The sequence below is a fragment of the Ascidiella aspersa genome, chromosome 1, assembly GCF_963924565.1.
Source record: "Ascidiella aspersa chromosome 1, kaAscAspe10.2, whole genome shotgun sequence".
Lineage (NCBI taxonomy): Eukaryota > Metazoa > Chordata > Ascidiacea > Phlebobranchia > Ascidiidae > Ascidiella > Ascidiella aspersa.
This window is the reverse complement of record NC_139447.1, coordinates 18,825,434-18,852,107: the sequence shown is the minus strand read 5'-3', so window position 1 is coordinate 18,852,107 and position 26,674 is coordinate 18,825,434. Positions and strand designations below refer to the sequence as shown.

At 34.5% G+C, this 26,674-nt stretch overlaps 1 protein-coding gene across 2 annotated transcripts; it reads right to left on the bottom strand.

The window, feature by feature from the left end:
• Positions 1-3,114: 3,114 nt before the first annotated feature.
• Positions 3,115-24,584, bottom strand: LOC146168159 (uncharacterized). 2 transcript variants are annotated; one of them, XM_083382487.1, is made up of 7 exons: positions 24,492-24,584; positions 23,827-23,993; positions 17,507-17,597; positions 14,263-14,304; positions 9,443-9,578; positions 6,547-6,648; positions 3,115-3,332 (listed from the first exon to the last, which is right to left on the bottom strand). In XM_083382487.1, the coding sequence occupies exons 1-7, from the start codon at positions 24,507-24,509 to the stop codon at positions 3,289-3,291; spliced, it is 600 nt and encodes a 199-aa protein (XP_083238613.1). In that variant the 5' UTR covers positions 24,510-24,584; the 3' UTR covers positions 3,115-3,288. The 2 variants fall into 2 exon arrangements, 1 of the variants encoding a protein (XP_083238613.1); XR_014494564.1 differs by having other exon boundaries at positions 3,286-3,332; positions 6,547-6,661.
• Between the last annotated feature and the right edge of the window lie 2,090 nt (positions 24,585-26,674).

Sequence of the window (26,674 nt, the reverse complement as noted above, 5' to 3'; positions counted from 1 at the left end):
CTTTTAATCGCTCCCTTAGCCAACGAAGTGCTAACCACTAATATAGGGCAATTTTGGCAAAGAGCAAATAAAGGAAAATTTCCACACAAATTCGAGAATAACGCTTATTGAGATTATTTGAAATATGACGTCACAGTATGGTGTAACTTGTAGCGCCATATCTGAAACTTTTTACTGACTCTTGTTGTTTAGTTTCGGTAATTTTGAAATAATGTGGTGTTACTTTTCTCCATATATGCCTACCCTCCTCTCCGCTTTACAGATTAAAGCTAGTAATGTTCAAGCAAGTCATTATCGATGTCGATAAGCAGGCCTTTAAGTCAATTTTTAGGCCAGAAAATGAAACGAACCTGGACATAAGATGGGTCTTCGTGTTCGGTATAACATACTTCGTTAAGCTCTGTCATTTATCGGGTTTTTGGCTACAGTATGTTTTCAAGATTTTAAGAAGTCGGAACAAATAAGAAATATGCCGTAATTAATAGCAAAACCCAAGCCTTTTAATATCAATCTCAATAAAATAGGGGTGTTTTTTCTAGTTTCATTGTTTTTATATCTATGTTATTTCATATTTGTTGAAGTTGTATAAAATTCATTTTTAACTGATATATGGACAACTTAGGAGGCTTAATTACTTATACAAGTAAGTTTTTTATATTATCTTGTACCTATAATCAGCCAGTATATCTTCTTTATATGGTGATGTGGGGTGCGTAAGATGGGACAGGCCGTTCCCAAGTGAGGAACTATTTGTTGCAACCTACATTTTGGGTTATTGTGACAAAAAATTACTAGTCTCTTTTTAAGAAGCTAACATTTTGTTATAGTTCAAAAGTTTTCAAGTAACAAATTGTAATAAAGTTAGTTTTAAATTTTTGATGTATGAGGTAAAACATTTTACAGTTTCCCTGTCCATAAAATACGTTAAGAAATGCACCTGATTAAAATGGATCACCGTATCAACATGTTTGTATTCGAATAAAAACAAAATTATTGTTTAAACGTCCACTGAAAAAACAAACGAGCAAACAGACAATATTTGGCCTGAGTCGAGTGTGTTGAGAGCTATCAACACAGGCAGAATATTTGTATAATGTATTCAATGTAAAAATATAGATACAACGCAACTAAAGTTCCAAGACAGTCACACCTTGCCACGCACTTCCTGTTAATTTAGAAATATTTATTTTCGCTTACCACAGCAAATTCTTTGTAGGATTATGTGAAATTGTTCTAAACAGGCTAGTTTTAAACTTATGTAAGTGTAGCAGGTGAAGTTAAAGTTGTTTTTAATGCTTGTGGAACAAATTGATCAATTTAAAACAACGGTTACTTCCTGTCCCATCTTGCAAATCACACTCTCCCATCATGTGAAACTCTGGTTTCCAAAGACGGGACACAACAAAGTTTTTTCTAAGATGATTTAATTAAAAAGTTGAATAGCTAGAGGCAAAGTTATAGGTGTTTTTTAAGCGTTAAGGGCAGAGATATCAAGTAGGCATGATATTATTTAAAATTATTGTTATAACTGAGAACTACAATCATTTAAAAAAAACGTGTCCCATCACGGGCAACCTTCCCCTAATAGTTTAGGCAAATTTTGTTTAAGTAAATAAAATTAATGAACATAGACTATATTATATTTAAAAATATATTAATTTGGCATTTTCTTCCAATATTTTCCTTGTTTTGGACCTTTTTTATTATTTTGGATTTCAAGACCTTTTCATAGTCTCGCAATCCTGACACTGAGCGTAAAACTCTTACCTTCGTAAATGTGATGACTTTATGGTTAGGAAAAATCTGCGTACAACGTCAGACAATGATTGTTTATTTGCTATTGACCGCTGATTGTGACTGAAAATGCTTTCCCACAATAAGACTATTACCTTATACGGCCTGTGTGGAAGCGGCATATAATCGACTGACGTGAATAAAGTATTGTGTCAATTTAGCTTAACATGCGATTAAGTACAAAGTTGTGTGTTGTTTCTGTAATGGTGAAAATCCCGTAACATTTATCGATCCAGAATTCCTAACAAACGTAAAACTTAAGTAGTAACAGCAATCGTTTACACTTGTGTGATATTTAAGCAAATAATCCCGGCACCAAACTGCGTCATAAAAAAAAATCTTTGAAAATAAAATTTCTTACACGTGATCGGGTTGCGACGACGCTCGCTTGTGGTTGTGATCCTCTGCACCCGCTCCGTCAGAAATCAGTGCAGTTCTAAGCAAAAAGGTCTACGTCTACGACAATCAGTGCATTCAAAGGATCAAAAAGTCCGACTTTTAGACTTTGAGGTCTTCGACAATGCACTAATTTGCATTAACAAATGTGCATAAGAAGATTAAGTTTAACAATACTTGACCCAATCAAACCTAAACGCTAACCACCGCCCTAACCCAAATAATGTGCGATAATTTAATAATTATAACGCTTCAGGCCCCAATACCTCAATTTGTGACGTAATAATCTTAAATACAATGGACGAGAACCATATTATGCCCATCCGAGTTTGGGCTTTTTTCCACAGCATTTAAAGAATTATTAAAATAACGCAAATTATTTGGGTTAGGATTCGGGTTAGTGTTAGGGTTTAGGTGGGTCAAGTGTTATTAATCCTATCTCATACTTTTTGTTATCTTTTCTGAACTTTTAATGAATATTTTTAATTTATCTACGCCGGGAGTTTACCTAAAGGTCCAAATCAGTGCATTGCCAGGACCTCAAGGTCTAAAAGTCTAGACTTTTCTGCCATTGGATGCCCTGATTGTCGTAGACCTTTTTGCTTAGAAATGCACTGATTTCTAACGGATCGGGTGTCCTCTGATACAAAGAGACTAAGTTTTTCTTCCTGGATCACAAAACTTTCTTTCTATTTCACCCTTTTTTCGTCTGGAGCACACAACTTTTTTTCTATTTTACCCTATCGCCCGGCGTCTCACTTGAGGGGAGCATTGTGAGCGACGTTGCTCTGTCCGTCTCTTTTAAGACCACTTGCCGGCAAACGACTGGCGGACAAACTTTGACTTTTATTTTAAGAGACAACGTTTTTATCCAAAAATAATTTTGCTGAACAAATATTTTTTAAATAACACTGTTGTAGGCTACTCATATTTTTATTTGGTTAATAAAATTTCGTTTTTTATTAATTTATGTATAGTACAAAACTTACATCACAAAATAAACATAAATTTTTAAATGGGTAATAGACAATTTGCTGTTAAAATCACAGAAAATTATAATTTATATAAGAGAAGTCTTCTGATGCACAAAATAATTGGTCAATTGGAAATTTGGATTCGTCTAGAAAGCCGAGATCTTGAATCTGCAAGAATTGGACAAGTTCATTTTCCTTAAAAAAGTCTAGGGACGAGTCTTTTCGTGTGCACCATACATGGACTCATCTGTTTCCTGTTTGAAGTGCGATGTAACCCATAGGCTACACCGCTACACTAATGCAGTTGAACTCGAATGGGAAGCATCTAAGACTAAACAATCTTCATTCATAAAGTTTTACTTGTGTCACATTGTTATGATAAAGAATTGTTTTGCAACAATTACATCTTTACGTTGCTCCAACGTTTAGGACAAAGCAGTACTAAGAACGTTAAATTCAATAAGCTACTACCGTTTTTTTTAGTTGCGTAACCCTTCCAATTTATCTGGATGTCATACATATAGTGTCAAAACATAACAGTGGTAATGATGAAAATATTTAATAGTTAACTACATCTAATAGCATTCAACAAACAACGCCGAAAACGGTCCCCCAAATTTCTCCAGCGGTTTCCCAAATTTTGGACTTGCAACTTTTTGGTATTTAAATGAAATAGTTGCTGTCTCTTAAAACTACTTAGCGGTCACCCTAACCAAACCTTAAAAAAACCCTGCACGTACCTCGGTTACAAAACCTTAGCGCGAATAAAACAAACCTTATTGCATTGAAAGGTCTTTTAACACGCAAGGTGACAGCTGGCTAATTTTCTCTGCTTTATTTTTAAACATGTTTGGTGGGCTTTATAAACATTTGTTAGTCTCTTAGGAATTGGTAAAGTATTAAAAACGAAACTGTCCAAATCGTATAAATTTTTGCGAGCTTTGAAGATTGTTAACAAGCGCTCTTGATATGAGTCGAGTGTAGCCAACGTGACAATCATGGGCTGATGTACTGTAAAGTAGCTAAAGGTAATTGGACTTCTGCAGGCAAATAATGAATTAAAATGTCCAACTAGTCATGGGAAATACTGCTTAATAAGTTGTTGACATTTGTTGTCATAATTTATGGGAAAACATGGTCCCAAATTATATCAGCAGAAACATATAGTATTTTACAGATTGATGTTTCAGGGGGCTAATCACCACAAGTTTCCGCTAGGGTTTTTGGAGCACCCTCACCCTAAACTCAAGTCTATGATTAATTCAGTTAATGTAAGTTTTTTTTGCGAATAAATTTTAAGTTCCACAGGCAAAAAAATATTGTAGCACCTGTTTTTTTACAATGAAACATGCACACAAAGTGTGTTAACAACTGCGATCTAGCCCTTCTGAAGCTGCTTTTTGACCAACGACTACGGTGTAGGGATCGTCTTATTATTTGTTGTCATTATCACAAACTAAGTTTTATTACCAACTTTATATCAAGTGATCCAAACGCAATCCTGTCGCCATAAATCATGGCTCGTAAAAGTAACACGAAGATGTTATTTGCATTCCGTTAACACGCCTCTGGTAAACGATGGCTAGGCGATGTGTAGGCGATGTGTACAAAAGCCGTTTGCATTAAGCCAAATGAAACTTAACGGACAGATATTAACTTAATCAACTGAATGGTAACTGGATCTCAACCTTACCAATTGAAATAATGTAACGGACAGAAGTTATTATGCTGGACCGTTAGTGCTGTGCATGGACCCCTTAGCTATTCCTGTAAGTTGATTGCCGTTCTGATATTATTCAATAAACTGAGATACGTTTAATACCTTGTTGTGGCTAAGCTGTTGAAACACGCAAGCTTCGATCTACCTTCAACAAATGATGCCGGTTTTAATCCAGCATAAACTATAGCATCAGCTCCAAACAAACATCAGCTTTAGCCCTGCAAATGGTGACCACCGCGTTAAGGAACGTCAATCAGCATTTGGAATTAAGCGCTGCCATTAAGCGTTAAATCGAAAATTTTTCTGAATAATACCTAAACCTGACGGAGTAAGTCCTAACTTCATTGGAATAAGGACTGAATGGACAAAATATCCCTTTAAATTGTAGGGAGAGCAAATGGGAGGACGATTGGGGACCATAACTCTTGCATCAGACATTTTGGCGTCGACGCTTGAGAGCCCTAGTTTGAACGGCGTGATTGTGGTGCCGCTCTTTAGGCATTGGATTGTTTGCGCCTGTTTGGGGTAAAAACTGTGTTGTAGTTGAAAGTTTTAGGGGAGTTAGTGATGAAGTTTAAAATAGGGGGTTTGGAGTTAGGTAAAGGTTGTATAGGCCCTATTCTGGGTATTTAGGTCGTTTCCGCTTGGATTAGGGACTTATTCCGATTTAGACGTTACAAAGACAATTTGGTATTAGTTCTACTTAGATTTTATTTTGAAGTTGATGTTGTTGTAATTTCGGTCTTATGGAGGCAGTCCCAAAATCCTTTTCAAAAGTTTTTTAAAGGCAACTAGCGCAAATTTCATGTAAATTTTTAGGGAAATATTTTATGGCGTTTGCCATTCCAATTGTTGCTACAAAGCCCTGAGAATTTTTTCTCTTTTAAAATATAAATATAACGTTAAAATTATAGCAGGGCAGGGAGAAAGAGTTTTGTTATATACTATCTAAAAATATAAATTTCCCTAAAATTTTTACATAGTTAAAGATGTTTATACCAGGGAGTCGAACCGGAACTTTATGAACCGGTTTTGGGTCAATTTTTTCCGAACCGGAACCGGTTTTTATAAGATTTTAAGGAGCCGAACCGGAACTGAACCGAATAATTTGAAAGAACTCGAACCTTACCCGAACCTGTAAACAAAAGCGGTTCGCTCAAGCATGACGTCACAACTTCTATTTTACAGAGTCAAGTTACGCCATGTTCGAAATTTTATGAAAAAAATATGAATATTAAATAAAAAAATCGCTTATTTTTTATTTTTTAGATATTTCAATATTGAGTTGCTGTTATTTTAATAAGTCACGGAACTTAGATTAAATGACTTACAATTCAAAGATTATTCTCTACATTTATCGACCCACATTTTGAGATTTAACGCAAATTATATTGTATCTGAACTGGAACTTTATGAACCGGTTTTGAAATAACGATGGTCGAACCGGAGCTGAACCGGAACTTTTAAATTACTCCGAACCGAAACCGGAACTGAACCGGATTCCGAAAAAAACCTTGAACCCGAACCGAACCTGAACCAGAAAAGTCAAGCGGTTCGACTCCCTGGTTTATACAAAATGCTTTTGGAACATACTGCATCTTTAGTCCAATTAAATTTCAATGAATTGAAACATTAATGTATTTATCAAGAGGTAAAGCTTACATGTATGCCGTTTAGTGGTAATTCTTCGTGAAATTCTATGCTTGGTTGGTCCAGCTTTTTCCAATTCAAGTTTGCTTTCCAAAGCACAATTTTCAAAAAAGTCTGAAAAAACAACCTTACAAAAAAGATACTATTGTAACTAAGTGTATTGGTGTGTGAGGAGGATGGGTGGAGAAATTTATGCCCTTGCCATCAGTTCAAATTTTATCAACATCTACAATATAGGATATTCAAGAGAACTACATCATTTCGGCATTTGTGTACATCTTTGTTTAGTTTTGCGGAAACTGATACTACATTGACAGTTTGAAGATTCTTCTGGCATGTTTAGGCTTTATGAAACCTTAGTTAATTAATTAGTTACAATACTTTTTAATTATTCTACACATTGATGGGCAACCACCAACCAGTTTAAATTAAGCAACAAATATAGAGCCTTAACCCTAGAATTTCGGAAAATAGTTGCGAACATCTTTAGTTTAACTGAAACAATGTAAATTTGTTTGACCCTAAACATATCTAAACTAGGGTTGAAAAAATGTTTGAAATTTAACAATTTGGTTACCAGATTCAAAAAAGACATGATACAGTGTAATATGTCTTGCAGAAAACATCTTTACAAAAAAAGGTTAAGTAGGCCAAGAACACATCCTGTCAAAGTTAGAAATTCTTTGTATCAGTATTGTGCTTTGTTCCAGCATTTTTACAGAGAATTTTTAGTTATTTTAAAATGTAAATTTGCACATTATGATGTAACATGTTAGGGATGTCCATAGAACTCATTTCATGTCACTATATTTTTCACCAGATTTAAACCAAAAAGTTAAATAAAACCTCCAGTTGTATGTATCAATATTATTAGATTGATATTTAAATAATTAAAGGCAATGTATCAGAAGTAATAGTTCATTTTCTCCAAGCTTGTGTCTCAGTTAATAAGACCAACCTTATTACAAACACTATAAATTTTTGGCACAAAAAAATCCTAAAATCAAACGTTGGGGTACAACAACTTTTTTGTACTGCTCACAAAAAATGAAATTTGATAACTTAGTGAAGTGCAAAAAAAAAATTTTTTTTTGTGGTTTAATAAGTAATTTTGCTTGTTTTAATATAATTGGTATCCCTATTTTTCACTTTGTATGGAAAAAGTAGAAACAAGTGTTTCTCAACTGATTTTGGGTCTACATGTCAACCAGAGGCGTAGCTATGGGGGGCGGGGGGATACATATGTCCAAGGTACATGGGCGCCAAAATGAGACTTAAAAAAGCCAAAATGAAACTGCTTCTTCTTAAAATACAATGTTCGTTTAAAAGTTGAGGTTTCTTAACCGGGGTGCGAATGGGCACCACTCCTACAGCTGTACAAACTCTGTTTTTTGCCAACTTTAACATTGAAACTGCAAAAAATGTTCACGCTTTGCGCAAATCTCGTGTTTTCTACTTCTCTTTAAGTACCATTCCATTTTTTCTGTCTATTAGTAATATGCCTACACAATACACATGGCATCGAAGGTATAACGACCTTTTTCGTAAAATTATAGTTTATTAATAAACGATCAAAGTTATCCCCATTTTCGAACTATTTTTTATCCATATTTTATATATGATAACAGGCTAGCAACAGGGGCTTGAACTTTTTTGCGCGAATCTATAATGTTTTTGCAATATTGTCGTTGTATTGTGTGTTGTCACATCCTTTAAAACACGATAACGCAATGTTTAATTTTTGAGCTCAACAGCCTTACAACTATAGGTTCAATGCCCTCCAACACGTTTGTCAAAAAAATCAATACCCTGGCTACGCCCCTGATCTCAACAAAAAAAAATTCCAGCTCAGCTACGCTGAAAACAGTTGTTATTTAGAATTTTTAAAATGGTCACCAGGGTCTTTCCATGTCAATCACCAGGCCATTTAACCCATGATTCCTGATGTTCAAAATTTGTTTAAATTGCATAGAACAACCTTTTTGACAATATGACATATTTATTTTACACAAGTGATTTATCTATCTGAAGATGTTGCCTTTGTCCTAAAGATACTTTTGTGTTCATTGAGGCGTAACTACTAAAGTAAACTTGATGTCATGTCTGTAAACACGAAGAATTGTGTGTTTGAAGTTAAAGCGAATTTTTTTTTGTTCAAAATCACTAGTTTTTATTGTCTTATGTTTGGAAAATCATTTAAAACCACTGGTGGTCATTTTGTATATCCAAAATGGTAACTTTTTTGGTAGATAAACGCACCCCAAATGACACAAATTACGTAATAGGCCAAACAGCAAAAAAAATCACAAACAGCCTAATTACAGTAATTTAGCAAACCATAATATTAACACTTGCTTCTCCTTTTTTGTCACAACCCAAAATGCTCTTTCAAAAGCTATTGAAGGCCCACTATGTAAAATGAATGGTGTCACAAAGCTATGTCATAAATCATTTAATCCTAAAAAAAAATCTTTTGTGTAGTGCAAAAAGGTTTATAGTATTTATTCAAAAAGTACCTTTGTAGTGTTTATAATTCACATAGCGCAATATGCCATAGTATGCAGAGCTTTTTGGAAAAGAAAACAACAGATAAGCGCATTAAGTTTTTTTTTCATAAAAAAATTTTTTTTTAAGAACCATTACTACTGGTTGTCTTAATTAGTTTTTGCAGCAAAAAACTATTCTGTGGAGCAATGAGGTGAAAACATGTTTGTGAAAGACGAATGGTTAAGAACACAAAGTCAAGTAGTAGTGGACTACACATAGTGGAACTAGGTAAGGGAGCGTTCTACCTTTAATTTAAAACAACAGTGCCTTGAAACCTGTTCTAATCCCATTTCAATTTAAGCTATTGTTAAGTTATATTATATGATGCATAGCAGGCAAAAAATTGATTTGTTACTAATACCTTTTAAACTCTGAACATCCTTGGCTGCTTGGATTGCATCATCTGGCTGTTTTAGTACATTTTTTTCCAAACGTTTTAATGCACATTTACACTTTTCCAACTCTTTTTGCAATTCAATTCGTGCATTAATTTCTTCCTAAAACACACCATAAACATAGTGTTACAAATAATCTGCATTATTTGGATAAGGTTTTTTACTCCCAAGTCCAAACCAGGGAGGTTCTTCAGGAAAAAGAGAAAAGTAAATGTTTTCCTTTCCTTAGGAAATGAAATAAACCATTAAGGGTAATGCATGTCTAATGATGACTCCAATAAAAACTTTTTTCTAAATGGTCTCGCAAACATGGGTATATAATAGTGTTAATAGTTATAGTTTAGTACATAAATAGTTAATGATTTATATTTTATTACCAATCAAATTGAGATGAATTGGATATCTATTAGAAAGGTTTTAATTTTATATTTAACAAATATTTTATGACTTTAATCTCAGAAATATGCATATCTCTAGCTCGCTGAAAGCAAGGGAAGTTACAGTCGCAAAAGCGAAAATAGACTAGGATTATATTTAACTTTTTTTTTTACAGTGGTGGTTGTCTTCATAGTGGATATCATATATATTTCAGAGCAGGAATTCCTTCCTAGAATTGGTGGGAATTTAATTTGGTATGTCATTCTAAAAAAAGTTGTTTTAACAAGTAAAAGGAGCATTGTTTCTTGGGCATTAAAAGTAGTGCTAAGCATATGTTTATTATTTAAAAAACATTGATTATAGAATTGTTGTGTTCGCAGTTTGACTTGAAAAATCAAGTGTGATAGTTGCAGTTCAACTAAACAGACAAGTTGAGCGAATCCAGGGACAACAGGCCATGCCACCTTAAAAACAAAATTTTGTGCTATTTTAACTATGTAACGATTGTAACGCTTTTTAGCGATTCGCATGACCTTTTATCCATTTTACTAGGTTTTGTTTATGTTAGGTAAATCTATTTAGCTCAAAAGCACTATACATACTACAGCATTTTGGTGTGTTACCCATAACCTCGACAAAGATTTGTACTAAGCTGGACTTTAAAGTGTATTTCAAGCAATATACGAATCTGTGGCATATGCCTAATTCCTCAAGCTCCTTTTAAATTGAAAATTATATCAATTTGACCAAACAAACACTATTTTTTTACTGAATTTCAGGTGCATATTTCTGCACCGGTCCACTTAAGAAAATCCCTATAATATAAAATAGTTGTCACTTGGTGGCAGCACACATACTTTGATCGAGTCCTGTGGTATCCTGACTCCATTGCAAAATCGTAAGTGAAAGATCCTAGGACCTAGTGCATTAACTAATATCTTCAGAGTCAATTCTGTAGGGTTAATTTTACTTGAAAAACGACTTATCATAGGAAATTGCCTTTAAGTGCGCAAGTTTAGAATCACATTACAATATTATGACATTTTGTCCGAATTTAAAATTATGTAGTTGGTCTTGTGATAAACCGGTCAGAAAGAGCTCTCTCTCTTCTATACAGCAAGATAAGAAAGAAACCTTTATATACATGTGATGCAAGGTCTACTGCAGGGGTCTGCAACCTTTCGTATACAAAGTATGAACAATTCTTGTGCCAAACATTTTTCTATGTTTGGTTTTGCACTGACAACCTACGGATTAGGTTAAAACAACCCTAGTCCGACTCCAGCCAAATGTGCAATTTCATCTAGTCCCGAGTCCGGCTCAGATTCTACAACACTACAGCATGGGTTCTTAAACTGGGGTCCATGGACCCCTTGGGGGTCCGTGAACTCATTTTAGGGGGTCCATGAAGGCCAAATTGAAATATTAGTGCATATTTAAGAAGTAATGAATTTTTCAAAAAGAGTTTAATTAAAAATAAAACGTTATAGCACTGTATTTAGACCAGGGGTTATGAATTATTAGTGTATATTCAAGCAACCTCTTTTTCAAAGAAAATAGTAGGCTATAGTTAAAAAATAAAACGTTTTGCACTGAATATCTTTAGACTTTATTACATTTCACATCTTTTGAACCAGAAACAGCAAATTTAAGTCTGTTTGTGTAATATGACGTCAATTTATGACGTCATCACTAAAAATTCCTTCACTTCACTGGTCCGTGCGAAGCAAGAATTTTTTTTAGAGCTCGCTGTAAAAAAAGTTTAAGAACCCCTGATTTAGACTTTATTTTATCATCAGCATATTTCTAAAGTCTATTTGATTGTGACGTTAATTTATGACGTCATTTTTTTAAATTTCTTGCTTACCGTGTTCCACGCGAAGTAAAACAAAATTTTAGGGGTTCGCGGTAAAATAGGTTTAAGAACCCCTGCTCTACAGCCTTTGTTTTTTACCGAGTTACATAACTAAAATAAGATAGATGTTCAGCTTCAGCAATCCACTCATAGGGGCCATGGTGGAAAATATGCCAGCTTTTGCGATTCTATCTTAACAATTTACAGTTATCAGTTTCGAAATTTGGCTAATGCGCAACGCCGGACACTGGTAGTTTTACCTAGTTTTATTCGAGTCCTGCGTCCGACTTCGCAGCCCTGCTGTGATCTGACATCTAATTTACGTATCTTGGAAGACGCCATTAAACCTAATTTCAAAATTTTAACTTTGTAAAGATAACCCTAATGCTGAAAAACCGAACTGTCACGAACACAATACTGTGCCCGCTATTTCGGAATATACGTCGACGCTTTTCAGCCTAGATACCCACAAGTGTTAACTATCAGCTTCGCTTTTAGCTTGGTTTCTCAGTCGCACAAAAACGCACTTGCTTACTTTAAACGTATAATGCTTTGCTTTAGTGCTTTAACGCAGTAAACATCGCGCCAAATTTAGGACATTGCGACGTAATACGGCGGTTAGTCGTAAACAACAAGTTTAACGCACACAAAACATAATATTCAATACAACAGTTAAGACACTATTTGCGACATGAATTGAAAATGTGTGCAACCATTTAGTTAGCGTTAGTAATAGTGATGTAATAATAATGTGAATGATGTGGTGGCAGTGATGTAATGGTTGCACTTTCTTAATGTGGTATAGCGTGCGCGCTAAATCAATTGGCGTGCCCTGAAAAATTATCTTGCGTGCCACTTTTGGGGTTGCCGGCCCCTGGCCTAAGTGGGCTCGCATAACATTTTTGTGGGGTCGTCATAACTCATCATATTCCGACTGTTTTAGTATGATTTCTGTATTTCGTTTTATTTACGATGACGTCACACTAATAAACGTAAATGAGTGCGTAGGTGAAACAAACTTTCGTTTTTCTACATAAAATTGCTGTTTTTAGCTTTTAAGACCTGTCAAATCACTGTGATGCAATCAACGTACCCCACTCTGTCTAATTATGTTTTTGAAATACCGTACTCATTCCATTTTCGGTCATGCTCATGCAAAGTGCAGCCGTGTTTGCAAAAACTAGTGAATACTGTGCAAGCGCAACCATCGCACTGAATGTAATTTTCTGTTTAAACAAATTGAAATTTTTGTGATCGTTCGTTTGTTAAATTCAAATTTATATGTTAACTAAATCTTCGTAAGGCAATCATTTTGGTGAACATGTAGCGTCATAAGTAGGGCCATTTTTATTTTAACCTAAAAAAAAAAAAAAAATTTAACTTTATTTTTATCAAATTTTAACTTTATTTTAACCTAACGAAATTGCTTGTTTGTAGAGGCCACAGTTCTTCCTTGAATTGATGCCAGTTACCCAAACATAATATTTTGTCGATTTCAGACCCAAACGTGATATTTTGTTGCAAAGTCAAGGTGTATTATGGATTTTAAAAAGTGCATCGTTTATTTGGCGATAGATTAAGCTTGCTTAGGCATTTTTGTATTACAGAATGTCAGTAGGCTATTCCTAAAATTCAAACTGTTGATCTTCGAAAAGACCACGTTTATGAAGAGGAAGTGTTTTGTAACAACCGATAAAAAAAATGGACAATTTGCGATAAAAGTTACTGCAGATCCAAGTGGGCATTTTGACATTTTGCCTGCTTTTACGGGTTAATATGGTTTAATTGTGTCGCAGTTCCTGATTTACAATGCTTCCACGACGATATTTACATAAACTACTCTCAAGAAACACAAAAACTTTGTCAAAAGCCATAATTTGACAAATTTTGACTTTATTAATAAATTTTAACTTTATTGCAAATTTTAACTTTATTTTAACCTATAAACTTCTTGGTAACAGTCCCCTAGGTGCTAAAAACAACTTTATTCTTTGTTTCGTGGACAGACGAGGTCCTTAAAAAAAATTTGTATAGTGTATTGAGCTGTGTATTTATCAAATATGTTATGATTTATGATTTGTCACTTTTTCACGCCTTTTACCAAACACTCGCTGTCACTCTGTGAACAAAAAAAACGCTTTACTTGACCGGGAGCTGGGGCTTTTTTTGTTAATACATAAACCACAAATCATCTGAGAAAGACCTGTTTCTAGTTTTTCCCCAAAAAAGTTAAAAATCTGGTTTCTTATAAAAGGATTTCGTTGATCCACTGTAGGTCTAGTATTAGTGTTTCAAATAAGCGAAAACCATAGTCCTAGCAAAATAAAGTGCTTTTGTAATGCACATACTGAAATCACGTGACAATAAATTTGGATCGTAATTAAAATTTAAATAATGCCCTGTCATGTAGCTCCCAAAACCCTCGATTAAAATATAGAACAGATAAACATATTTATTAGTATTTCTATAACTTTCGAACATTCTAAGATATCAATATCTTACTGTTGGAGTAAATTGCGCATGCTGTATGAAAATTAAGTGAAACAAAGTTACCTTTAATTGTTCTTCAATTGATTCCTTTTGTTCTGTCATCATCTAAGCATTAAATGTAAAATATTTAGCTAATTCACAATAATATTTTGTTATTTTGAACGACCGAACTACGCCTTAAAACAAAGTTGATAACCTAGAGAGAACTTCCATTCCCAACTTACCTAAATTGTAGATTCTTTCGATGATATTTTTATACAGTTGCAAAAAAAAATAGCAAAAACAAATTTCTAAAGAGGTTTATTTTACAGTGTGCCATTCGCGTGGCGCCATTAAACTGATAAATTGTCGTTAAATCCTGCTTCCTGGTTGAAAAACAGAGCTAAAAAGAGTTGAAACTAAATAAAAATAGCATGATGCAGTATTATTTTTAATTTTTGTAGTTAAAGTTGGCAAAAAAATCATTTTTAAGAGGGCACCTTGTGTCCCTTAATTCGATTCTAAACGCAAATCCTTCCCCAAGATATTTCAATCAGCCCTAGGCTGTAGGTTCTTGAATATGTTGCTTGATCTCCACAATTAGTTTGTTCTAGTACTGCATTATCTGAAAAAGTCACGACTTATCTGTTTGGTTAGAAGCCACAAGGCAGATGGTTCTAAGCGTTTTGTCTTGCGATACCCCATGTATTGAATAAATAAATAAATAACTGCGTGACCTTCTCTAGCTTTTAGCCGTGTCATAAAAAATGTCACCATAAAATAAATATAAACAACGCACATTTACAGCGAAACAATTTAGAAAATAAAATCTTGAATATTGCCCTTGATCACAAATTGAATAAAAGAAAACTATTGTTCGAATAAACCTATCAAATAATAAAAAAAGTTTAACTACTATTAAACACCAATATTAAACCACAATTAAACACCTATAAAATAATACATAGAAGAAGATTGGTTGTTTGATTGGTAAGCTTTAATTTTATTAATAAACTATATTCGTTCGTTAAGCGGCCCTATTGAATCACCTGCTGTATTCAATATAATCAATCGGTGCTAAAAAACGTCTCAAGGGACAACCATTTTGTTCCCAAAGATCAGTCTTTAAAGTTACTGTTGGCAAGAAATCAATTTTTTGTAATTGTTTGTTTTTTAAATTTAACTTAGACAAATGTTAAAAAGATCTATTAGTCAATTTTAACAGCGTTTTTAACCGATGGACAGCGAACTGAAAGAAATATAATTTAGTTGTGAAAAATACCAGCCCAACCTATTAGAATAATTATATGTGATATAGCATATTTTCGCAAATGTTTGCATACCGTATGCATTGTCAGTATCAAAAGAGCACTTGCTATGGTTTAGGATTGGACTGCATCTTGTTTAAAGTGGGCGATGATCAGGACGGATCCACGATTATTTTTATTTTTTTTTGGGGGGGGGGATGAAAACAAATTTGAGATGTCGTCACAAATTTACATCATACAGTAACGCCATAAAATAAGAAATCTTGAAAAAACTCGCTGTGCTCAGATAAACTCTTACGCGAATCTGCAAATTAAATTGAGTCTAAAAACATTTAAGGAATACAAAGCAAATAAAAATTTTCCATTATACCTATAGCCGCCAATATGTCAATGCTTTTTAATTATACCTTATAATAAATTATGTTTTTATTAATAATATCCTTACATTTCTTCTTACTAAAGTGCAACAATTAAAAACTTTTTGTTAAAATTTATAAAAACAATTACTAAACATCATCAAACTATTTACACTGTCACGAGCCACGTTGTTTTGAATAGTATTGAAAAGCTTTTTGCGTTGCTCCCATACTGATTTTAGTCAACCGGAAGACCGGTAGCTGCAGGCTGATATAAGTCTGGTTTATTACATTAATCTCACTTGTGTTTTCTCCAAACACTTGTGTTTTTTCAAATATTTCATATTAACGGCCGCAGGTTGTGCAGTTGAAAAAAATTGTAATTTGAATGAAGCCTGTAATTCTCGATGTTTTGTTGAAATGTAAAATACGTTAAATATTCGCGAAAAGCACAAAAACTTTATTTGTAAAGCTGAAAAAAGGTTCTTAGATAGTGCTATGATGCGCAGCGCGCCTTTTGGGTCTCCCTAATCAAACATACAAATAGGCACATAGGAATTATTTTTATGTTGCTGAATTTCGTTTTATGTTTACGAAAACATGTTGCCCAGCGATATCGTTGTTTAGTGCAGGGTTTCCCAAACTTTTTTGGACCACGGACCACTATTTGTGAATCTGTGTTTTTGCGGACCACAATACAATTAAAGTTAAGTTACTGAAGTTAACAACTAGTTTAATGGCAGTATAATTACACAATTAAATTATCCTATAACCGCACTTCGTTTCTCATATCTGCCTCACAACCAATTTTTTACTCACTAATCTTCGCGCAACAAGTAAGAATAACTGCGGCAATTATTAAAAAGGTTCGTAGCCTATACTGTACAACGTATATATGTGAGACTTTCTATTTTCTTGCCATATCGCCGCGGACCACAGTTTAGGAAACCCTGGTTTAGTGGATCCTTTCTATCACTCACTAGGCTAAGGGGCGTTGGCAAGCAGGTCATGTTACTTTTTGGGATGTATTAACCTGTTTTGAGAGAAGTCGCAGTGCGTTCACTTGCACTTTTTAGAATGAAGGGTCAACTTATGAGATATAAATGCGTTTTTTTCGGCTGCGCGCAAATGCTTTCCGTGATTTCAGTATGACATTCCGTAAAATAAAAACGACCCAATTCAAAAGCACGTAAAAACACGATAAATACATCGCGAACCTGGAAAGTGTTTTTACTCGATTTTTATGTGACTATAGCCGCTAGCACCCCTATTCTTTAAAAATGGAATTTAATTGATCTAGTTGTTGCATTTTTGCAGAAATCGACAACTGTTTTGTAATTTAGCTGCTGTATCGCTAACAAAACATACTTATCTTAAAACTTAAACAAGATAAACGCACTGATTGTTTTTTACGCTCGCAATTTTTTTTTTTTTTTCTGTACAGTCTTACAGCCTTGTTGTCAAAGACCTTTGCAACTTGTTTGCCAAAATTATGTTAAAAATATCCTTTTGTATTTTTGTGCACATCTTCTAAATTAAAAGTTTTGTTGTGGCCAGCGATGAAGTAACTTTGGACCTCCCTGCGGAGTAATCCATTATCTATTTATTTCACCGTCATGCAAGCCTATCGGCTTTATACTAAATGCGTACCAGTCCGAATTGTTAGGATGTTAAAAAGGCAAATGACTATATCTAGATGTTCACCTGTATATCTTTTCTAAGTTTTGAAGCTTCTGCAACGATTTCATCATTTTCCTGACATACTTGAAGCGAAATTTGTTGGTTTTCTTGCAATCTATAAACAAAACAATCTAAATGAGGATTCAAGGAAAACAAAATTAGAGAAATTAACGTTTACATGATAGAAGCAATTATAAACCAAAACGCACACCACAGGTCAAAAAATATACAAAATATTTTGTTTGTTTCTACGAAAATGATGAACTTCTTTTAAAATGAAATATGAAATAATGCTCTGTGTTTGGCATATGTGTAGATATAAAACAGTGATTTCCAAACTTTTGGGGCATGCTGCACCCTAAAAAATATAAATATAACGATAAAGCAATTAAAACAGCCTACATCTACTGTACACAAAGCAGAAAAAACTTCTTGATTTGTTGTACTCTAATCGTAAACAAAGTAATGTATCAAGGTTCTTAGAGCAAAAAAAGGAACCCAAAATAATTTGAAATATTTGTCGGCACCCTTGAGCATCAGAAAAGCTACCCGGTTGAGAACTAGTATGAAAACATTGGTGTACATAGCCAGTGGGACAGTGTTCACCCCATTTTTTTATCACGTGCGGCAGGTGCCCTAAATGTTGAGTAAGAGCCGAATAACGAAAATCAGTACGCAAAGTTGCTTGGTTTGTCTACCGAACGGATGTTTTCGTTTTTTTGCATAGGCCTAACCACGCAACGTTTAGATGGATCTCCGCCAAAAAAAATTTTGCGATCATTATATTGACCTAAAATTTATTTTTACGGCCATATCTTGTTTTTGCCGCTATTTTTTTGGTTTGCTCGATTGCTTTGGTTTGCTTTGGTATGGTTCAGACAGTTTTTGGTCCGAAGCTTTATAGAAAAAGTATACATCATAAATTTTTAAATCTTAGAAATGACGTAGAGTGGTATGTAGGTGCGATTCAGAGGTTTAGAAGTCTGCCCCCCTGTGGGCCTTTAATTGGGGATCCAAACCCTAAAATTGTGTGACGTCATCTGACCAAGGCAAGGTAATACAAGTAAAAAATGTATTTACAGAGTAGAGTTGGCAAAAGTAAGTAAACCATAGGCGTCAAACCATTTTAGGAAATTGATTATATTTGCTTTTAAAACAGGTTTGCTGGCCCAAATTTATTATCATGGCTGTACGCATTATCTACATAAAGTATATTTAACAAATATATTTATCAAACATTCCACAACTACTTCGTCGTATAGAATTTATTGTCGCGGTAATGCATAACGAGAAAAGGCATAGAAGCATTGCAAAAAGCTTTATTTATATGGCGTTCGAGAACTGTGTTGCTATATTGAGCCATAGGCAAAAAAGCCTGAAAGTTTCCTTGAAGGTAAAGTTTTGGGTGTCAAGTGCCACTTTGTCACTGCCTCTGAGAATGGGATCTTCGTTTTACACCTTTGCGGCGGCAAAGATGAAAATAAATATAATGTGAATATTTTGATTGCAAAATGATTTTAAAATTAATATCGCATAGTCTTTGCTAAACTACGTATAAGAAAATGGAATCCTTGACAACTTCCCTCTCGCATCTAAGCTATTTAGCTAAAGCGGGAAATTTTCGGCCCATCTCTGTTTTTGCTTGCAGAAACAAGTTAAACAAACATGCAACGTATATACTAAACCACAAACCAAAGTGATCTTAATAATATTGAAAAGTAAAACTGCTAAATAACGCACTGCTAAATAAAATAAAATACTTTACCAGGGGACCAGGTAAATTTCAACTGGTATAAATACGGCGTTTATTGCGGCAGATTTGTCAGAAAGCAATTTTCATTTTAAACGGGATTATTTTCAATATACTGTATGTTGAAGGCCGTTTGCGTTACCACCTCTTTATTAAACCTACCCGAGAATAACGGAAAATGCAAATAGATTAGAGTCCACAGTATATTGGATTGATATTTGTTTAACCAAGCAAAATCCAGCAAAATCAAGAACAGTCTTTGAATTTGGTTTGATGTTAAATACCTCAATATTTTTATGGGCCTTTAGCAAGATTACAAAACACAAGGCTGGCACCACGCGAATTAGTGATTAAATGATCACAGAGCGTTTGCACCTTTCCCTTAATGACCTAATTCAGGCACACAACACAAAGTTGCTTTGTAGGTTATATTTTAATTTTATTTTTATACTGTTAACCAACTGCAAAAATATATGGGAATTTACCGAGATAAAGAATTGGAATCTTTAGAGCCATCCAGATAAGTCCGATAATTTCAACTGGCCATTTCAATAGTGCCGCTTTCACACAGGCTGTAAGAGTGTAAGGCAGAGGTTTTCAACCTATGGGTCATGGCCCATTGGTGGGCCATGACGCTGTTTTCAGTGGGCTACAGAGCTTTGCATACAGTGATATCAAATATCAGGTCATTATGAACACATAAGAGTCTGACAAATAAATACCTAATGTTATGTTGGTGAAATTATTTATTTTTACATTGTGTTAGATTTCTCGCCACCCAACGTGTGGTACAGATGCCGGGAAGGTTCTCCAAACGTAACAATCGCCTTGCTTACGTATTATTCATTGTTACGGTAATCGTTTTGTTTGCGAGCAGTAATTTTGCCTTGATTAGGACAGCGCTCCCACTGCTCCGCAACCGGTGTGCCGCGACGCTCCCGTAGGTGGGGGTTACTTGTGTTTCCGGGTACTTTTTAATCAGTCGAATTAACGCGAAAATGAATATCTCATAGAGGTAAGTATTTTGACCTTATGCAATGTTCGAGGTGTAAATTTATCAACTTCAATAATAGGGATGCTCAAAGTAGAATATCGAATCCTTGGATTCGAATCCAGATGGGATTCGAATCCAATTCTGCCGTTTATTTCGGGTAATTGGAACCGATATAATTTAATGTTTTACCGCCGATTGTTGCGCCTAATTGCACAAACGCGTGTGGTAAGTTGGCCTGTCGCCGCGGCGAGCAATTTACAGTGCTTGCTTTAATGTAACCTGGTAGTGCAGTGTCAGCGTTTTTTCGGGCGACCAATTACTTCGCGTCTGGCGATAACGTTCGTCTAATAATTAAGTGTCAATCAAGCGTTATTGGGCGAGCGACTAACGTGTAATGCCAGATGCGTAGTTCGCAAATTTCCTTAAATGCGTTAAGTTGCAAAAGTAATATTACGTTGTAACACGTGCTGGCCATCGAGAAAATGCGCTATAGGGTTACTTAAGGTCAACTTTTAGCCAATATTCAGCGAGGTTATGCAGTTATGTCCAGCGTAAATTGTCAAGTATTTGTTATGTCAATAGTAACTTTGTATTCTTTGCAGTACCTTTTTTGACTACATAACAGATCAATTAGTCAAAAAAGAAGCACTAAGACCCAACAATGCTTTTAAAAACTGTACCGAATTGCTAAAGAGTTCTGTGTCAGTGTTGCATTGTACTCACTATTGGCAAAAATATAAGTTTTGGCAACAACCTGTACAGTGGACATGTATTACAGTTTACACAACTGCTTTAAATGACAGTTGTTAAGAATTTAAAACATTTTTTATTATAATGTACACATGTTAGCAAATTGTTTGGGCGATTTATTGCTGTGATTGTGGGCCCTGTTGGGTAGAAAAAGATTAATCCATTCTCCAAACAAATAATTTTAATAAAAATATAATAGGATTCGCTATTCTGGATTCGTTATTCTAGATTCGAAACCTATTATTCTAGAATACCTTGGTATTCTACTTTGAACATCCCTATTCAATAATAATTAAAACTTTTTTAAAACCCATGTCCTTCTATCGTCATAAATCGAATACTGACGTTAACCAACAGGTACTCCCAGAAGTATAAAAATACAACAATTGCTTTCAAATTTTACACCAACGTGGAAAGGGAGATTAACCATGCGCTCGAAAACAATAAAAACAATATAATATCATTGTAAATATATTATTGGCATTTTGTGATGGTCTTGGGAGTCGAACGGATGTTTTCGTTTTTTTGCATAGGCCTAACCACGCAACGTTTAGATGGATCTCCGCCAAAAAAAATTTTGCGATCATTATATTGACCTAAAATTTATTTTTACGGCCATATCTTGTTTTTGCCGCTATTTTTTTGGTTTGCTCGATTGCTTTGGTTTGCTTTGGTATGGTTCAGACAGTTTTTGGTCCGAAGCTTTATAGAAAAAGTATACATCATAAATTTTTAAATCTCAGAAATGACGTAGAGTGGTATGTAGGTGCGATTCAGTGGTATGTAGGTGCGATTTTCCACGTTGGAAAGGGAGATTAACCATGCGCTCGAAAACAATAAAAACAATATAATATCATTGTAAATATATTATTGGCATTTTGTGATGGTCTTGGGAGTTGTTTCAAAAAATATCTGAAGCTAAAAAATACAAGAACCAATGTCCCAGTTTCATGTTCCAAATGGTATTAAAAGCCCTCTGTTAATCGTCAGCTATTGCAAGGGAGTATAATTTTTAGGACTTTGACTGGCTTCAAAAATTTTCAGAAAGTCTGTAAAACTGACAATCAGAAAATTAAGCAATGTAATACATAAAATTTTCGGCGCCTTCGGCGCATTACATTATAAATTGCTTCTTTTTCTATTGGCTGCCCATGATACTTGCTGCCCCGCTTTATATATTCAGCTACTCGCCTGGGCGGTCCCAAGCCACGCCATAAAGTATCGGGCGACGTAACACATTTGAAATAATGTACAAGCTTTATTATTTTATTTTGTTGCTGAAACTTGGTGTTTTTCATTCAGCGTTAATGGGCCAACGCCATTTTTTTCTTCAGCGTTAATGGGCCAACGCCCCATGTAATTTAGTAATTGTTAAGTGTTTTCCAAGAAAAAAAAATCTGGCCCTTTACCAAAAAAGGTTGGAAGAATATGGTCTAATTACATCCTAATAACTTTATTCTGCATAATGTTCATGCTAAAGATTATTGCAACGTCTCTGCTAATTGTGCTTAGCAATGCTATACATTTTAAAAATAATTAGTTGTGTTGTTGTGTACAATTAGTATGTTGAAACGATTCAGGAAGGGCCACGCCGTTCGCCCCGAGCTATGTTTTTTTTTACACAACTTTAATTACGCAAAAAATTTTTGACAACTTTAATTACGCAAAAAAACATGTTTTTCAAACTTATTTGGAATTTTCAATGTTTTAGCCAGCTTTAGGTGAATCTTGACGCGGTTTGCCTACCGTGACGCTCTGTACATCGGCTCATAGCAACTTAGTCTCCATTTTTCGCATGAGATACAGCAAACAGATCCTTGCTTTTTTAAGATAGGAGTGCAATTTGCCTGATATATCAAAAGAGCACAACAAAAGTATAACGGCGTTATTTAAATTAGGTTTTGCCAACCTAAACATGATATAATTTATTGATATAACTATTTTTATTGAACCTTTTCTATGTTAACCTTAGGCTTGCGCGGTGAGGTCGCAGACTCTTTCCAAAATGCATTTTTCCCCAATTAAACCGATTGACGTAGGGTTTCGTGCTTTGCATGATTTGGCGCATTAATGTATAATATCGTTGGAATATGGATGTTGTAGGTTTTGTTGTCATTTGTGGTATAAGATAAGTTTTTTAGACTATATATATTAGAAACATTTCCTGTGGAAATTATGGGACGCAAAACCTAAAGGTAAAAACAAAACCTAAATAATATTAACTAGCTATATTAACTATTAGATACGGAATTCAGAGTATTGTATATTTTACACTTTATAACCTAAAGAAATAACAACTGAAAACTAGTTTCTTACAATTTATCCTACCGAAGTCGTACCAAACAATCCTATTAAACTATTAATAACGATTTTTGTAATCGGTAAAGAAAAAGATTTTCCACCCTAGTTGTTTTTGCTTGCATAATACCTATACACCAGGGGTTCCTAAACTTTTTTTACCGCGGACCCCTAAAGTTTTTGGGGACTCGCGTGGACCACGGTAAGCAAAATGACGTTATTAATTTACGTCACAATACAAATAGACTTCTTAAATCTGCTGATTTCGGTCAAAAAAATGTGAAAATGAAATGAGTCTTAATACATTCAGTGCAAAACCGTTTTATTTTTAAATAAACTGGTTTGTTTGATAAATTGATTACTTCCTAAATATACACTAATATTTCAATTAGACCTTCATGGACCCCCTAAAACTAGTTCACGGATCCCTAAGGGGTTTGAGAACCCCTGCTATGCACGAAACAAAAATAAGGTTAATAAAGCCTAAAATGACTAAACGACGTCAATCCAAGGTTTTATAGGCTATTGTAATATTTCATCTTAACGCCATACCTTTGATCTACTTCTTTCTTGGCCGTTTCAAGTTGTTTAGTTTTCTCCAACACATTTACCAACTTAGACTGTAAATCGATTACGCAACCCGTCGTGTTGTCTTTATTATTAAATTCGTGCTGTTCCTCTAGAAGTTGTAATATAGTTGTATGCTCATTATCAAGTTCCTACCAAAAATATAAGGAAATGTATGAGTGGAAAAAGTAGTATGCGTCTGCTCCACAAGATTTATTATTACAAAGTTAAAATTTGCAAATTATGTTGGGAAGAGTTCTGATTAGTCGGGCGATACAACAGCACTGAAATATCGTATTAATGCCTTGACTTTCTTATTGTTACCGATAAAACAAGTCGTCTAGAAACGTTATTTTGGTTTAAAACTGATAAAATACACTTGCGACTCGAAATCGGCGTTTTAATGCTATTAAAATGTCTTTATATGGTTCCAGAAAATTTATAACGAATGTGATTGTTTAATAATTAAATGCTTTGAATACAATACACGGGGTTTGGAAGTGATAGAAAACATATGTGTTGATTTTGTAGAAAGTTCTGAATTTCAACTTTTATTATATATTTTTTTTTCATTACAATGTTTCAGAAAAATGCAAATAATAATTGTTAAGGGGCGTATCAATAGACAGAAAAGTTTAATGACAACCAACCTGTAAGTCACAAACCATTAAAAAGCAAGTATTTTACTTGCGACTAGTTTGAGGTGTCTTGCTTTTCCACTAACAAACGCCTGTATGACTTTTTTCTGCAAAATATAGCTCATGAATTTGCGACGTACAAGTGTTTGAGCTACTAATTATATGGGCCGAAAATTTATTTTCGGGACGTATCTTGTTTTTGCCGTTGTTCTTTTTTGGTTTGCTATGGAATGCTTCAGACCGATTTTCGTCCGGAGCCTAATAGAAAAAGTATACATCGTAGAACTTTCAAATTTTCAGGCATGACATATAACGGCGTCATACAAAAATAAATCTTAAGAACACTGCATTTATTTGGTTTAAATTGGCAAAATTTTCGATTTAAAAGGAGGGCGATAAAAGAGTTTTTGATATTGCTTGAAACAACAGATTTCAAGTCTGGTTTATCAGTGATTGCTCGGACCAAGCCATGATAAAAATTTACCGAGTAAAAGGCAAAAGTACAGCAAACCATAGGAGTTAAACTATTTTAAGAGAAAGATTATATTTGCTTTTTAAACATGTTAGCTGGCTAACATTTAATAATATGGCCGTACGCATCATCTATGACGTAAATACTATTTATCAAATATATGTTTCGACATTCCCCAAATACTTTGCCGTATTTGAATCCCTTTTATTCTAAGCCATAAATTAAGTGGGGAAATTTTCGGCCCATATATGTTTTTGCTTGCAGAAACAAGTTAAGGAAACTATAGAACATGCAACGAATATATTAAACCACGAACCAAAGTAAAATTAATAATGCTCGAAATTAACCCTGGTAACTATTGCTATATTTATAACGGCCCGCTAAAATAAAACTTTATCTAAAAAAAAAAAAATAAATAAACACTATGCCCTAAAAATAGACACCCAGATAAAATATGCAACAACCGCACCCCCGTCTAGTTATATGGGCCGAAAATTTATTTTCGGGACATATCTTGTTTTTGCCGTTATTATATGGGCCGAAAATTTATTTTCGGGACATATCTTGTTTTTGCCGTTATTATATGGGCCGAAAATTTATTTTCGGGACATATCTTGTTTTTGCCGTTATTCTTTTTTGGTTTCCTATGGTTTCCTATGGTTTCCTATGGTTTGTTTCAGACCGAGTTTGTCCGAAGCTTTATAGAAAAAGTAGACATCGTAGAACCTTCAAATTTTCAGACATGGCGTAGAGTGGTATGTAGGTGCTTTGTAAAAGTTTATGAGGCTGCACTCCCAGGGGCCTTTGCTTGGGGGGTAAAAACCTGAAATATTGCGTTTTAGCACTTTGTAGCTAACGACAGCCATCTAGCAGCAGAAAAACTTTCATATAGAATTCGTTCATATTCGCTTGCTTTGTCCAGCTCGCGTCGCGACGAGGCGGCTGCCGGCATCCCTGCTGCGCCCTATTGTCCCGCGCGTGCAACATTTGTGTTGGAAGTGGCTTGCCTAGTAAAACTATGCACATGCGACTTGCCTTTCATAAAGAGGCCTCTCTAAGTCAAAAAACCTATTGCTCTTACAACACAAAATATTTTACCACCGCAAATTTAAATGCGAATCCTACAGGCAGTGTACACATCTCTGTTAGCACATGTTGTAATTGTTGCACCATTCAAACATATCAACACCAGGTCTAAGCAAATATAATTATACAAGGGCCGTAACAACAAAAAGCTTAAGTTTAACGCATTCTTAACGACGACGTTACAAAGCTACGTCATAACATGGCGTCATAAATAAATAAATCTTGCGTTTATTGGATTTAAATTGGCAAAACTTTCAATATAAAACGTGGCTTATTAGGCACATAAACGTGTTTGCATATTGCTCAAATCTACAGATTTAAACTCTGTTTCAACAGTGATTGCTCAGACCAAGGCATGGTAAAAATTTACACAGTAAAAGTTGGAAAAAGTATAGCAAACCATAGACGTTATATCATTTAGAGAGAATGAAAATATTAACTTTTTAAACATGCTAGCTGACCAAAATGTAATAACATGGCCGTAAGCATTATCTACGTAAATTTTTATTGATCAAATGTATGTTTCGATCATTTGCCAAAATCTACACCATATTTGAACCCCCTTCGCTTCAAAGCCATAAGTTATTATATTATTATACACAACTTATAATTGTGTGTAGATATGTTGGATTGGAGT

Excerpts from the sequence above, each read along its gene's own strand:
- LOC146168159 (XM_083382487.1), bottom strand. Across the intron at positions 6,649-9,442 it reads GGATGTTCAGAGTTTAAAAG|ACTTTTTTGAAAATTGTGCT; the intron begins GTATTAGTAACA and ends TTGTTTTTTCAG. Across the intron at positions 3,333-6,546 it reads TACCACTAAACGGCATACAT|ATTCAAGATCTCGGCTTTCT; the intron begins GTAAGCTTTACC and ends CAATTCTTGCAG.